General features: G+C 46.3%; 1 protein-coding gene and 2 long non-coding RNA genes across 3 annotated transcripts in view; 2 read left to right on the forward strand and 1 right to left on the reverse strand.

The window, feature by feature from the left end:
* Positions 1-4,344: 4,344 nt before the first annotated feature.
* On the forward strand, positions 4,345-7,085 carry LOC146986877 (uncharacterized). The gene is made up of 3 exons (XR_015035901.1): positions 4,345-4,443; positions 6,881-6,943; positions 7,025-7,085. It is a non-coding gene; the product is annotated as an uncharacterized LOC146986877 (long non-coding RNA).
* A 114-nt stretch (positions 7,086-7,199) lies between these two features.
* Positions 7,200-15,923, forward strand: part of LOC146986878 (uncharacterized) — a 45,227-nt gene continuing 36,503 nt past the window's right edge. The window contains exons 1-3 of the mRNA XM_085777885.1: positions 7,200-7,313; positions 7,425-7,502; positions 7,723-7,776. Coding sequence (XP_085634011.1) covers positions 7,200-7,313; positions 7,425-7,502; positions 7,723-7,776 — 246 coding nt within the window. The remainder of the gene's footprint in view (positions 7,314-7,424; positions 7,503-7,722; positions 7,777-15,923) is intronic.
* On the reverse strand, positions 14,600-15,099 carry LOC146986879 (uncharacterized). The gene is made up of 4 exons (XR_015035902.1): positions 15,071-15,099; positions 14,935-14,988; positions 14,770-14,841; positions 14,600-14,680 (listed from the first exon to the last, which is right to left on the reverse strand). It is a non-coding gene; the product is annotated as an uncharacterized LOC146986879 (long non-coding RNA).

A 15,923-nucleotide genomic window follows, 5' to 3' on the forward strand; every position in this document is an offset into this window, starting at 1 on the left:
GCCACTTCTCTTTAACCGTCTATCTGCTTGACAACAAGTGTTCCTCTTCCTCTGTTAATTGTCAGCTGCAGCGGAGTGGAGCTCCTGAAGTATTTTAAAAAGATCTTACATGATAATTATTAATCTGTTATCAGATCAAGACGAAATTTCAAGCACTATTTTTTACGGCGGATTAATATGGCTACCTCAGCAAGGGTCACGCTCAGTTCATGAGAGATTCAGTTACTGTTGGTAAAACTCATGTTCTCAAGTTAGGTTGACTCATTGAAATTTCCATTTCATTAAACTGGCTTAAGCTCTTAAGTTGGGATACCAATAACTCATTAAATTAAGTTTAAATTCCTCAACTCATTATGTTGAGTTGATTTAAATTATAAAAACATGTCAGGATAACTTAATGGGCTGGTTACTTTTTACAGTGTAGCTTACATCCTGACTTCTGTAGTACAGCATCCTTGTTTGTGATTCTCTCAAAGTCTCTCACTGACAGCACGTTGCACTCTGCTCCTGTATCAAGCTTTACAGTTAGCACACTGTTGTTTAATTTGAGCTTTTGAGTCCATTTCTTACTGTTGTTGTTCACTGTCAAAACTGTATCCAGCTGAAACTCTGGATGTTTGCTCACTTGCTCTGATCTCTATACATCCCATAAACATGACATCATCTTCTTCTTGTTCTATCTCATGTACTTTTTTCTCAGTTTTCCTTGGTTTAAACTGTTGTTTTTGTGACCTGCACATGCGACTGAAGTGGTTCTTTAATTTACACTGGTTGCATATTTTCCCATATGCTGGACATTTCTTTGGCTCATGGAAGTAGCCACATTTCTTGCATTCTCCCTTTTCTTTATCAGTCTCATACTGCTTGCTAGCTTTCTTCATTTTGGTAACTTTTATTTTATTCACTGCTACATCTGCTTCCTCGTGTAGTGCTTTCATGTGACTTTGCGTTACCTCACTTGCTCGACAGATATCCACAGCCTTTGTCAGGTTTAAATCCGTCTCTCTGAGCAGCCTAGCTCTCACTGCGTCATTATTTATGCCACAGACTACGCGGTCTTTTATCAGTTCATCTGTCAGCTGCGCAAATTCACAATCCTTTGCCTTGTTCTTTAGGTCCGTCACGTAGGCATCAATAGTCTCATTCGGCCCTTGGACTCGGGTAAAGAACACGTGTCTCAGGTAAGTGATGTTCTTCCGTGGCTCACAGTAGTCTCTAAACATTTCCTTAAGTCCGTCAAAACCATCCACATCTTCATCAAAGTCCATGGTATTAAATACCTTTATAGCTTCATCTCCAGCAACATGAAGGAATGTCGCACATTTCACCTTCTCACTCTTCTCTGCGATGCCTGTTGCGATGAGATAGAGTTCAAACTTTTGAATCCACGTTCGCCAGTTTTCTGCCAGATTTCCCTCGAAGCACAGACTGTTCGGAGGCTTTAATTGTTCCATTTTGTATCTTCTGACACCATGTAATAATGTGTATTCTTATTTATGTATGTAAGCACACGGAGACTCGACTTGGTTTCAATAACTTCTGTTTACTTCCTGATTCTTCTTCTATGACACAGCTATCAGGTTAACCACAACTCTGGTAACATACTCCACCTAGTGGTAGGAGTCATACATGCACATACATCACATCCATCAACAGGAATATAAAGACTGAATGACTGAGGAAGTATTTCGCAGCAGTCAGATATTTTAACAAGCATTGTTAGGGTCAGACTTGGCACTGCTGCATAGCCTTTGGTTGTATTTATTCATTTTTATTAGGCCTTTGTGGTATTTAATCATGTCCTTCTCTTTTTAATTATGTCCTACTTTTAGATTATGTTTCATTGGCTTTTACTGTGTTTGTTGTGCATCTGGTGTTGTGTTGTCTGATCTCTGTGCTGTTTAGTGGCTGTATGATTTTTCTTGACCTATTGGTAAAACCCCTATGTGGGATCAATAAAGCTTACCTAACCATAATTTGTTGATCAGTATCTTGTTTTCTAGGGCTCTCCTGGTTCCTCTGGGGTCAAAGGAGACAAGGTGACTCTCTAAGCCAACACATATATTCTGTCTACTTTATCAGTTGTTATTGGATACTGTATGTATGATTTCTGTTGCCAGGGTGAAGATGGTGTTGGTGTCCCTGGTAAAGACGGACAGAGAGGAGAGCCAGGTCCCAGAGTAAGACAGTGGTTCCACAGCTGTATCAGTGAAGATGTGATGTACCATGGACCTGTCTCTGGAGGAAACTAACACTGTCATGTTTGTGTGTCTTCTTATGTCTGTCATGTTGCAGGGAGAGCAGGGTCCTGCTGGTTTGAATGGAGAGAAAGGTCCAACAGTAAATATCAGTGTTTATCCATCACCCCCAGGAACAGAACAAACATCAAATGAAGCTTTGAAGCAGAGTGTTAAGGATCTCTCTCAGACTCTTTCTAATGTCTCATAGAGCAGTAGACAGACTGAATAGATATTTAACCCTTGTAGATTTCCAGTCTGATCCACTTGCAGGAACTGTTTCATCATTTAAACAACACACAGATTAACTTTGTGTACCTGTGAAAAGTGACATAAAAAATTATCATCTCTTCAAATGACCAGATGACCACAGTCTAACTGAACCTACATTTCAGGGAGATCCAGGTCTTCCTGGTTCAGATGGTCCTACAGGGCTACAGGGGAAGACTGGTGATACTGGGCAGACTGGTCCAAGAGGAGAACCTGGACCTACAGGACCTGGAGGACCACAGGGGGAGAAGGTCAGTGGAGCTGCTGATCCCTCGCTGCTGTGTTCTCTTCATCTGTGTGATGTGAATTTGAACTAGGGAGTTTCATTTTTAGGGTCTCCAAGGCTCTGCGGGTCCTGCAGGAAAGATTGGTCCTCCTGGTCCCTCAGGTTCTCCTGGACAAGCAGTGAGTATAAGTTATGGTTTAATTCCACTGTGAGAAGTAAAGATATGTTTAACCAGGATATATGTTCTTTAGCCTCAATTTTTGATCCTGATGTACTTGTGAATAGTTGTTCAATACCATGTCAAGACTATCTCTCGATCCTTCATCCACATGTATGGGGACTGACCCCACTGGGGAAGCTGTTGTGCCACCTTCACACTGGTGGCAGATTCTCAGCACAGGGAGGTTCAAGCAGCAGAGGTCGACACTCTCTTAGAAAAGAGAACCATTAGGGAGGTTACGTAGGACAATCAGCATGCTGGGTTTTATTCATGTTACTTCCTCATTCCCACAAAAGATGGGAGATGGGAGGCCAAGATGGCCATGATGGTGCCAATGGTCTGAGAGACCATTCTCCAAGGTGACTGGTTTGCTACCACCAACATTTTTATGGGTGCTTAGAGGGTTGCTCCCTCTTCCAGGAGGTCGAGTGGCCCTCCATGACATTTGGAGATGGTTCTATAAGCCTACCCTGGCAGGGGTGTGTGCACATTCCTCATGGGCCCACAGGTGCAGTATGGTCTGCTTGGTTTTCTTGCGGTGTGTCCTATGGAGGCCCCATACATATGAAATGTCAGATGGAGAGATGGCCTTGACATGAGAGAGAATGGAGACTATCTCACCAGCTACTAGCCACTCTGAAATGTGGTCCAATCAAGGTTAACTGTTGCTTATATAGCCGCAGGTTGCCAATCAGCGTGTGGGCTAAACAGGTGTCTTAAAAAGTAATCCACAGCAGCTGCCCCAGTGGGGTCGGTCTTCATACATCTGGAATGTGTAGGACGGAGTTTTCTGGGGTTTGATTGTGTGATGATGTTAATGTTTATGCACTGTTATATGTTAGATATAATTTATGATTTTATATGATCAGTATCTTGTTTTCTAGGGCTCTCCTGGTTCTGCTGGGGTCAAAGGAGACAAGGTGACTCTCTAAGCCTACCTCCTTTGTCCACCTGCTCAAATGTTAATGAATGTTTTTGGAGGGTAGATTGATAACATATGTGCTTTTTGTTGCTAGGGGGGAGTTGGTGTCCCTGGTTCCCGAGGGGAGAAAGGAGTGCCAGGTCCTAAAGTAAGACACTGGTTCCACAGCTGTATCAGGAGACAGACTCTGTTCACTGTCCAGGCCGTGACCACTGCGGCTGGAGGCATTGTGTTGTCATGGTGTCACAGCGTCAACTCAGTATTTCAGTAACGACTTGAGGAAATTTAATCTAGATAATCTGCCTTGTGCAACAGGTTGAAAAGTGTCAGACAGGCTACTGACCACAGTAACTATGCACTTCAGGGGGATCTAGTCCCTACTGGTCCAGCTGGACCTGCAGGGACACAGGGAAAGACTGGTGATAATGGACAGCCTGTGATGATTTGAACTAGTGAATTTTGTTTTCAGGGTCCCAAGGGCTCTCCAGGCTGTGCAGGAAAAGATGGAACTTCTGGTTCTCCTGGTTCTTCTGGACCTCCCGGCCCTCATGGTTCTCCCGGAATAAGAGTGAGTTTCAATAATGATTTTGATAAACTGCGATGAGTGATAAATTCAGTTACTCTATTAAAGGTTTACAGTTTGTCTCAAAGGGCTTTACACAGCATCACAACAACATCTAATTGTCCACACTGGAAAATTTGGTGACATGGTCATGGTTGCAATTCTTGCAAATCTAGGACCGTCAGTAAACAGGAAACATCTTAAGTATCCAAGATTGGGAGATCCCAACAATCCAAGAGCAAGGTATCCAGTGCTTCAGAAAGAACTATGACAGCTCCCTCAAGGACAGTGACAATCTCGCCAATACAAAAGCTGAAAAGCTGGCTCAAGGGAATTGAGAACAGTCAGATGCTTGAGAGGTTCTAGGTATGGTGGTTTCAGTATGACATCATACCTCAACTGCAATGACCCTTCCTGCTGTATGACTTTCCAATGTCCCAAGTGGAAAGCATGGAGAGGCTGTGCAGAAAATTCTTGCGGATATGGCTGGGAGTTCCTCCATCTTTTTGTCCAGTCAAGCTGTACAGTAACAATGCCAAGCTTTCCTTTCCCCTGCTTTCATCGGTGGTTGAGCAGTGACGGAAACGTGGTAAATGGTAAATGGTCTGTATTTATATAGCGCTTTTTACTATACCTGAACGATACCCAAAGCGCTTTACAGTACATCACATTCACCCATTCACACACACATTCACACACTGATGGCGGAAGCTGCCATGCAAGGCGCGAACCACAACCCATCAGGAGCAAAGTGGGTAAGGTGTCAAGGAATTCAAGTCAGCGTGGTATGTTAAAGCAGAAGTAAGTGATATATTTGTGTTAATATAAGTCTTAAATAGTTATATCTTCCGACAGCAATCACTTACATAGAGTGTTTGGACTGAAACACGGGTCTGTCAGTCACTCTGCTCTGCTCTGAGCCGAGGAGAAAACATTTATCGTATCCTACAGTTTTTATCCAATGAGGAGAGAGAACGGCATGCAGGGCTGTGTGTGCAGCCAAGGGACGCCGTGAATGTGGCGACGTAGGGACGAGGACTGTTATGGTGCGTTCAAGGAAACTCGTATTTTTCCGACCGTGCAGTCGTACCAGTTCGATCTGGTACAAGTTCACCGGTCGGAAGTTACGAGTGGCCGTTATAGTGACTTTCACCGGTAAAACAGGTCGGAAAAACATGAGTGGGTTGTCTGGAACGCTACAAAGTCGTAAGTTGTGACTTGAAGCTGTAATTTACGATTTCAAAAGCCTGCCTGGAACGTAGCATTAGCGAAAACGACCGGACCACTTACTTCTGCTTTAAGGTCGCTTAGGTCTTGGAAACTATGACAAGAGGTGGAGCAAGACTAATGCTAGAGTGAAGAGAGGATTTGTGGTGCAAATGTCTTTGAGGCAGCAGAGGAAGACCGCTGCTTTCGCACACTTGATCACATCTTACCCGGCTGTCCACAAGCATTATCAGAAGGTTGTGCAGGTGGAGGCACGATAAGGTCCTCAGTAAAATTGCCAAATGGGTAGAACAGCAGAGGGTCAAAGCCAACAAGCCCTATCACCCGAAGCCATAAACATCATAAGGTAAGGCAACAAGGCTCCTAGGATCTGCCTTTCATCCGGCAGTGCAACTCCGACTAGGAGTTGAGTGTGGACCTAAAGAGGAAGCTCGTCTTCCCACAGGACATGGCGGTAACCTTCCTCCAGCCAGATATGGTCCTACTATCCAGGAGAAAGAAAACAATCATAGTTTCTGAACTCACTGTGCCATGGGAGGAGAGACTAGCCAGGACTTGATTGTCGAAGCTGTCAGGATTGTAGCAACCATTTCTCTCATCAAAGTTGGCTACCTTGGGTTCCCAGCAAAATCAGTGCTCCATTTCCTCCAGAGGGTTGGTCAGGAGCCCAAACATCTGAAGAAAGCCAAAATGGAGATAGTTTCAGCAGCCGAGACAATCTCAAGATGGCTGTGGTTGAAAAGAGCCCTTAGTTGGAACCCTTCTGCTGATGAAGGCGAAAAGTCTTTGGTGCCTCACTTGTACAGGTTAAGGGGAGCAACATCTGTGTCCCCGACATTCCTGCTGACAATGCAGCAGGTTTTCTACTCAAGGAATACCATGATGGAAGAAAACCTGTATCATACTAGTTTGTGTAGTTCCTGCAGTTGCTGCTTTGTTGCAAAGCATCTTTGATGTTTATTTCACCTCTGACGACTTCACTAATGTTGCAGTACGAAGACAGATAATCCAAGACTTTGAGTTCATGGACTATTACCTCGCCTATGTACCTAACCTGGGTGTTCACCTGAACAGTACTGAGAGCTACATACTTCATAAAGGCTGAACTTTAGATAGAACCAAGGGAGGGCAGAGAGTATGTGTTTGTAGAGAAACAGGTATCAGGTGGGACTCGTAAGCATTGTGTATGATCAGAGCTGCTCTGTGTGTTTTCCAGGGGAATGCTGGACATCCTGGGGCCCCAGGGACCCCCGGAAAAGAGGGACTAGTTGGCCCCAAGGTGTGTACTGCACAAAAACAAACTTTACTTTGAACATACACTTTCTGTGAGTGTGAAATGTGAATGTCTGTCTTTGTGTAGGGTGCACGTGGTCCTACAGGAGCTGAAGGACTCAAAGGAGTTCAGGGACAGAAAGGTGAAATGGTGAGAGTCCAACTTTAACTAGTTTAGAACACGTTTCCTCTTTATAATCACATCATTGACTAAAATAGAATCACAGAAGCACAGTTCACAGTCTCTGTTTCATGTACTGTAGATGCCGGGTGCACCTGGTGATTGTGGCCCCCCAGGGGAGCAGGGGAAGTCGGGTCCGTTTGGCCCCCCAGGACCAACTGGTGCTAAAGGCCCAGAGGGGATCCAGGGAGAAAAGGTAGATATTGAAGTATTCAAATGTTAAGATGATGTTAAGATAATAACAATAAATGTGGTGTGACATGAGTCCACTGTAGATGCTGTGTGTCATGTTGTGTTGTGTTGTCAGGGAGCGAGAGGACCAGTCGGTCCCTCAATTGTTGGTCCACGTGGTATCCCAGGTTACCCAGGAGAGAGAGGAGAACAGGTGAGTGTCTCCTGGTTGTTTCCTTGGCTACGACTCTTTGAGCTCAGAAAAGTTCACCGTCAACAGGACCAAGACTGATTTAACTGCGTCTGTACAATTTACTATTGGTGATTAAACCTTTGACTTTGCATCGAGCTCCCACAATGCACCTAGTCTCAGTCCAGTGAGTGAATGTGCTGCAGCCTCCTGTTGTGAGCTCTAATACCTGTCACTGCTGCAGGGACAGATGGGTCCAGATGGAGCCAAGGGAGATAGAGGAGAGCCAGGCATGACGGTCAGTGCTCGACCCTTCCCTCAGGGCTCAGTGTGAACATGCTGAAAACACACACAGTCACACACACACTGTTGTTTTAAATGCACTTTGTCGTGTTTCCATCTTGACTTTGAATCCAGGAGGATGAGGTCAGAGACTTCTTCGACTCAAAGATGAACGAGCACTGTGGTGAGTCTTTGATGTTTGTTCTTGTTGTTTCCCAGTTGTCGTCACAGCTCGAGTCTCAGTTCAACTTTATCAAACTCCTGCAGCTCCATGACTCTGAACTGACCTGTTCTCTTCTCTCTCTCTGCTTCTGTTGCTCCATCCACCTGATGCTCAGCGTGTGGAGGTGAGTGAACGTTCAGCTGCAGCAGATCAGAGACAGAGGACAGAAGGACAGTAACTGAACCACTCGTGCTGCTGCTGCTGCAGAGTCAGAGCACTCACTCTCATCCATCATGTGTTATTATATAAATCACAGAATAAGAGTGTTTGTCCTCATGTAGTAAATGTGTCTCTGTACCTCTTCAGGCTCGGACGACTGTATTCAGTCCAGACGTCGGCGTGCAGCAGAGGAGCAGCTGGTCCTGGAGGGGGAGGAGGGGGAGGAGGGTAAGTGTGTCTGTGTGTCTGTGTGTCCATCCCTAACAACAGGAGGAAGCTGCTGCTGCTGCTGCGTCTACAGAGTGTGATCAACACAGCAGAGCAGTCAGTCATTTCTGTGTCTGATATTTCTGTTTGTCCTGTTGCGTCCTTATAGAGTGCCTAAGCGGAAGCAGGAAGTAACGGTCGCCATGGGACCTCAACTCGTTTCATGCCGAGAAATCAGCAGTTTGTTGTAAAACGGCAACAGAAGAATGTATTTAGTGTGAAGACGCTCTACAGAGTTTTATTTTACAATAGTTTTACAACAAACTGCTGATTTCTCTTCATGAACCGTGATGTTTTTAATAGGTAGAGGTCATATTTTTTCTCATGGCACAATTCAGTCGGATCATGAAATAAAACTTTGACTCCCGTTCACTTACATGGAGACTTTTTCCGAGTTGAGGTCCCATGGCGACGTTACTTCGTGCTTCCGCTTAGGCTCTCTATAGGGGCTAATATAAAGTAAAGACGCTGACTGAGCCATGACTTCAGCTCAGAGTTACTGTTGGTTTCCACTGCTGCTCTGCTTCTGCTGCTTCTTGCCTGCTCTTCTCTTCCCCGTGCACATGTCTCAGTGTGTCCACGTGCACGCTCCTGATCAGTGTGTGTGTGTGTGTGTGTGTGTGTGTGTGTGTTGTGTAGCTCCGGCCGACCGGTGCCAGCTCCCCATGGAGGAGGGCAGCTGTGGACGTTTCACTCTGCGCTGGTACTTTAACAGTGAGGCTCAGGCCTGCAGGCCCTTCATCTACAGCGGCTGTGGAGGAAACCACAACCGCTTCCTGCAGCTGGAGGAGTGTGAGGAGCTGTGTGTGGGAGACGCTGCAGGTACACAACCACACACACACACACACACACACACACACACACACTGCTGTCTGTCTCATCCTCAGTGTGTAACACATGTTGTGTTGTGCAGGAGCTCATCCCCTGAAGACAGCACGATGATGGAGACCAGTTCTTCCTCAGCCACAGGAGCCTTAGTCTTAGTCTCAGCTTTTGTACTTCAATATTTTGTCTTTTGTGTATTTATTGTCGACTTCTGGAAGTATGTTCTCCTTTGTAAATGTGAATTTGACTTTTTTCTATTGGTAATTTTCTTGCAATGTTCCTCAACATAGAAAAACACCTGGAAACAACAACAGCTTCAGTGTCGTGATGAATCATGATCTTTAGTTTCAACCTCTGCAGCTGTTTGTGTCGAGGAAACAGAATATGATAAACTGATCCAGAAAAGAAACAGAAACCAAAAATGAATCAGTTTAACATAATGAAAAGTACCAGCAGCTAAAAGTTTAACATGTAAAAGTGAGACGGTTTCTCTCTGTGGTGCATTTAAGACTCTTCCTAAATGTTTTATTGTATAGGCCTCTTATGTTGTGACAAGATTTTATAACAATAATACTGTAATTAATCATTAATAAGATCTTCAACTGGAAATGACTCCTCTTTTATCTCCACCCAATAATAACAATGCAATCATAAATATATTGGTGTATTATTATGTACATAGATACTATATCATTGATATCCTTATAAAGAACCACCTGTTGACACTGTTCTGTAGCGTTATGGAACATTTTAATAAACATTTATAATAAACCAAATGTTGGAGAAAAAAAATCAAATGGTAGATTTTATTATTTTTAATCATTAATCACAGAAAACAGACAAAACTGTTTAATAATTAAATGTGTGTGTGTGTGTGTGTGTGTGTGTGTGTGTGTGTGTGTGTGTGTGTGTGTGTGTGTGTGTGTGTGTGTGTGTGTTTGTGCATGTGTGTGATGTTGTGATTTAATCAGCATCGTTTTATTGAGAGGATGCAGTACATCCTTTCATAGTTTGGACTGACCATAAGAACTTGGCTTATCTTCATTCTGCACGTAGGCTCAATAGTCGTCAGGCCCGGTGGGCTCTGTTCCTGGGAAGGTTCCACTTCACCCTCACCTACCGCCCTGGGTCCCGAAATGCAAAGCCTGATGCCCTGTCACGCCAGTTTGCACCGGTGGTTGAAGAGACTCCGGCTGAGAGGATCCTTCCGCCCACCTGTGTGGTTGGAGCAGCCAGGTGGGAGATTGAGAGGGTGGTCCAGGAGGCCCACCAAGATCATCCACCACCTGATGCCTGTCCACCAGATCGCCTTTTTGTTCCCTCCTCCCTGAGGTCTCCTGTGCTCCAATGGGGACACGCCTCCAAGGTGGCGTGTCATCCTGGATATCACCGGACGCTTTCCCTCCTTCAACAGCGTTTCTGGTGGCCGTCCATGAGCACTGACACCAGGGAGTTTGTTGCCGCCTGCTCTGTCTGTGCCCGAAGCAAATCCTCCAACCGAGCTCCAGCTGGCCTCCTGCGTCCCTTACCTGTCCCTCAACGACCCTGGTCTCACATTGCTGTGGACTTTGTCACGGGGTTACCACCATCAGAGGGTAATACGGTAATTTTAACCATTGTTGATCGTTTCTCGAAGGCAGCCCATTTTGTTCCTCTGAAGCAGCTCCCCTCAGCGTTGGATACAGCTGACCTGCTGGTGATTCACGTTTTCCGCCTCCATGGGATCCCCTCAGACATCGTTTCAGACCTGGGCCCCCAGTTCACCTCCCGGGTGTGGAGGGCTTTCTGCCTGGCGCTGGGGGCCTCTGTCAGTCTCTCCTCTGGGTATCGCCCCATAACACCCTGGTCCATTCTGCCACAGGTATGTCAACGTTCATGGTTTCCCTGGGTTTCCAACCCCCTCTTTTCCCTAGTCAGGAGACTGAGATCGCTGTGCCATCGGTCCAGGCCCATCTTCGACGTGCCCGTCGGGTCTGGCAGGAGGCCCGGGCTGCCATCATACGGACCACGGAACGAAATCGCCACATCGCCGACCGCCATAGGACTCCAGCCCCAGAATATCAAGTGGGTCAGCAGGTATGGCTGTCAGCCAGAGACTTACCGCTGCAAGTGGAGTCCCAGGTACATTGGTCCATATCCTATTGACAAGATCATTAACCCCTCTGTGGTCAAACTTAAGTTGCCTCCTGCTCTCAAGATCCATCCTGCCTTCCATGTTTCTCTCCTGAAGCCCGTTGCTCTGAGTCCACTTAGCCCTCCGGCCGACCCCCCCCCTCCCGCCCGTATCATTGATGGGCACCCTGCACACACGGTCCGCCGGTTGCTGGACGTCCGTCGCTGGGGCCGTGGTTTCCAATATCTTGTGGACTGGGACCGGTCATGGGTGATCAAGGCTCTTGTTTTGGACAAAACTCTCCTTCGGGACTTTTATCGATGCTACCCTGGGAAACCAGGTGGGCCGCCAGGTGGCGTCCATTGAGGGGGGGGTACTGTTATGGTTTTGGTTTGATTTGGATTTTGTGTTGGCCTGTGTTTGTGTTTCTCTTTTTTCTTCCCTCCGTTTAGGTGTGTGGTGACACGGGGCGGAGCTGACCCACTCCCAGGTTGCACACCTGCATCCAATTGACCCTTCGCCAACTCCTCCCACAAACGGCTATTGTCCAATCCTACGTTAGCAACCGTAACTATAGGCCTGGCAAGCTTTCCGCAGTGAGTCATTACGTTTGCTTTTGTGGACACATTTTGAGACTAGGACGAAAAACATTTGTTTGTAGAGAAGGATGTTGTTGCTGCTGCTGCTACTATGGCGGTGGCGGCGGCGGCAGCAGCAATATAGAGATGTTCAGATACCAGCTGACTTTTTTTTCGACTTGAGCAAGTGTAAATATGGGGATAACCATATGTTCACCTCCGAAATGACAGCTGTACTTTTAGGGCTTTTACCTGGGCTTTTAGGCGAGGGATCCTCCAGGCAGGGACTGCTTTCACTGACTGATACAGCGGTGGGAGAAAAAAAAAACAGCAGCGAAAGCTGTATGTGGTTCACAATCGCCCAAAAACTTGCAGTTTGACAACGTTTCATGACCAGTGAGATGACCTAAGTCTTCGTGGGTTGATAGACGGTAAAATGACCGGCCCTTACTGCTGCTCTGTACATTGTCCAGTCGTGTCGTTGAACAGATGTTTTATCCTCCTGCGCGAGTCACGTCACTGAAAACTATGAATGATCATTGTGACTTCTTCTCTCTATTATCTCAGGATAGTTTATCCAGAAATGTGCTGATATTTCCTTTGAAATCGATACCAAATATTGCCAGGAGCATGGCTGGGAGTGAAAGCTTGCCCGGCATAGCAACAGTAACCAAGGGGGCGGGGCTTACGCGAAGGGTCAATTCCACCTTCATCAAGCTCCTCAAAAGCTCCTTCACCAGTGCACCAGGCTGCCAGATTATTTCGTTCCATGCGGTAGATCACCACGGCCTCTCACCTTGTAAGTCTTGCCTGTCCTACGTTTTGTTTCCCTGTTTTCAGACAGCCACGTTTGGAGTTCACCGTGCCTTGGGTCACCTCGTCCCCTGCCGCCACCACGTCTTCAGTTCTCGCCCCTCAGTTGGTGGTTGTTTTTTGTTTGTACTTGGACTTACCATTTTTGTTAACTCATTGAGTGCCAACCACGTAATTTCTCGTTTTTCGTTCCCATGCGTTGAGTGCCAAAAACGAAATTTTTCGTTTTTTGCTTTTTTTTTAAATTATGAAAATAGACACTTTAATACACATTATATGTAAATTTGGGGACTCTACGACGAGGAGAACTGAAATAGATGACGATCAAAGTCACATGACAGCTCATGATCTGGAAGTTTTTATCATAACTCAGCTTCTGCAAACGGAGTTCTGCATGCAGATGCAGCAGCTGCTCCGCTGCTGCTCTGCTCTCACCCGCGAGGCTGCAGCAGCTGGGAGCTGAACCAGGAAGCTCTCAGCCCACTGTCCCGCCCGGTCTTCATCTGGAGCAACACCGTGTCCTCCCCAAAGTCCTCCCGCGGTAAAATCTGATGGTCTCTGGACCAAAGCAGACCGGCACCACCGACCCGTACCACAGAAGGACCGCGACCACCGGCGGGACCGGTGTTCGCGAGCCGCTGTGGCCGGCAGAGCCTCACGTTCCGCGGCGAGAGGCTGTGACACGGCGCGGTGCATCTGTGTTATTGCTGTTTAGTGGCGCCCCCCCCGCCCCCGATGGTGGTTTTGTGAATAGAACAACAATTGTTGTGTATATTTATCTTATACGAGCCCTTTGATCCAGAAATGCGAGTGTCTGAAGAGCGACAGACACAAACAGCGCACCTTTCATAAAAGACGCTCTATCTCCTTTTCTAGAAAAAAAGGAGGGATTTTGGTGAAAACCAGCCATGTTTAGCTTGACTTTTCTCAGGAACGGAGGCACGTAGAAACAAACGGTTTGTGGCCATTTGAAGGATAAAGTTAAACCTTTCAAATGAGCTACAGTATGTGTTGGTGGCAATAATATAGAATACACTATGGCTCTAAAATAAAAAGTCAAATATGGTCTAATTTGCCGGTACACTTGACTAAAACTTTGGAAAGGAGCGCGGCACTCAATGAGTTAATAAACTCTTTTCATTACCTGCACCCCCAAGTCCGGCCCCAAACTCTGGTCCAAACCTCCCACCTGACAGTCCATCTCCTATGGCTTTATGACATTTGTATGTGACTTGTCTTCTGAGGTCTTTATATATTTCTTTTGTCAAACACTTTGTAAACATGTGTTTTCAAATATGCTATATAAATAAGTTACTATCATTATTATTATTATTATTATTATTAATAATCCTGCAACTTAAGTTGAAGCTACATCATTGAGATCAGAAATCAGGATTTTTTTTGTAGTTGCGTTCACACTGGGCGCGAGGCAAATTTTTCACGCGATAAGATTACATACAAAGTCAATGTAAAGACGCAAATGAATGCAAATTTGTGCCGGCGGTGCGAATGGCGCAACGCGAATGAAGCAAACATGCAAAATTCGCCTGTTCACGCAAGTTCAAAATATTGAACTCAAGCGAAATATTCACGCGAATGCCGTGAGTAAAAACAAATATTCCAGCGGGCAAACTCGAGCGAGTAGAGCGAGGCGAATATTTTACTCGCGCCCGGTGTGAACGCACTGTAAGATTGTCTGTTATTATGGGATGCAGGTGTGGATACAAGACATCAGATGTGTAGGGACTGTGCAGCCTGAGCAATATTACTAGTGTCAGTGTTTCCAGTGCAGAGAAGTCTGTGTTGTATTTATCGTCTGCACAAACTGAATTTATCGTCTCCTCATGGAACTACTACTACTACTACTTTGTCTGTGCCGTACCCTGTCGCCGGGCTCTCCCTGCCGGCCTGCAGGTCCAGGCTGCCCATCAGCACCGTCGCCCTGAAGAACAACAGCCACAAGTCATTTCTCTGAGATAAACACTCCACGCGCTCCACCGCCGGCTCTCTGGATCAGTCTGCAGCAGCTACCTTGTCTCCTTTGCTGCCCTGTGGTCCTGTCGGCCCTCGAGGACCCGGGGCCCCTGAAAGTCCCGCAGCGCCCTGGTTGATAAGGATTTAATTAGAAAATACAGATTACACAGATGCTGCATACCGTACTTATGAATGAAGACGTCAGTGATTGACAGCTCTTACTGCGGAGCCCTTGTCGCCCTTCACAGCCGCCCCGCTGCCGACTCCTGGAGGTCCCTGTCAGAGAGAGAGATAAGAGCTGAGCATCATCCTGTCTCAACGCTGCTCTGGACATTTATGCAGCAAAGGAGTGACTCACCCTGTCTCCTGGGCTGCCCTTGTCTCCCTGCACACACACACACACACACACTCACACACACACACAGAGAGAGAGAAGACGTCAGAGGCGACGGCCTCCCCCGACACTCTGGTGATTTTACAGTAAAAATACCCAAAAGGCTGCAGCTTCACAAAACCACTCACAGGTGGATTCATACACAAAACAAGAATTACGCAAACATCTCAATTATAAATCCTGAGTTCAAGTGAACATTTGTACCAAATTTAAGAAATTCAGAATTAAAAAAGACATCCTAGCAAGCACAATGTGTGTGTGTGTGTGTGTGTGTGTGTGTGTGTGTGTGTGTGTGTGTGTGTGTGTGTGTGTGTGTGTGTGTGTGTGTGTGTGTGTGTGTGTGTGTGTGTGCGCAGCTGTGTCCAGGTGTGGCGGCTGCTCATACACCATCTCCACATTAATTACAGATAACAAACACAATACAATAACACAGGAATGATGATGACACCAAAGTCCTTCTAGGCAAGTCATGCCACTCGGCGGCCATCTTGGCGACGCCACTAAAACCGGAAGGAGACCAGACCCCTATCTAAATGAATGGAGGGATGGTCAAATCCACCCTTTAACGTGATAGCAGGGCGGAAAAAACATACAGACGTGCTAGCCAGTGAAATAAGATACAAATAAAAACCAAAAAAAACATAGACTTTACCGCAGAATTACGTTTAAATCGCTATTTTTCCACAGGGAGTACTCAACTGCGCATGCGCGCGGATTTACGACACCGCCGTCACTGTACGGCTGTAACGGCTGAGTCCGTGATCTAGCAGCAGCCCGAGCACCTACACCGGTCTGCCCTGCTCTACCTGGAGACATA

Source organism: Trachurus japonicus, chromosome 5 (assembly GCF_045865225.1).
Source record: "Trachurus japonicus isolate A0001 chromosome 5, Traja_1.0".
Classification (NCBI taxonomy): Eukaryota; Metazoa; Chordata; class Actinopteri; order Carangiformes; family Carangidae; genus Trachurus; species Trachurus japonicus.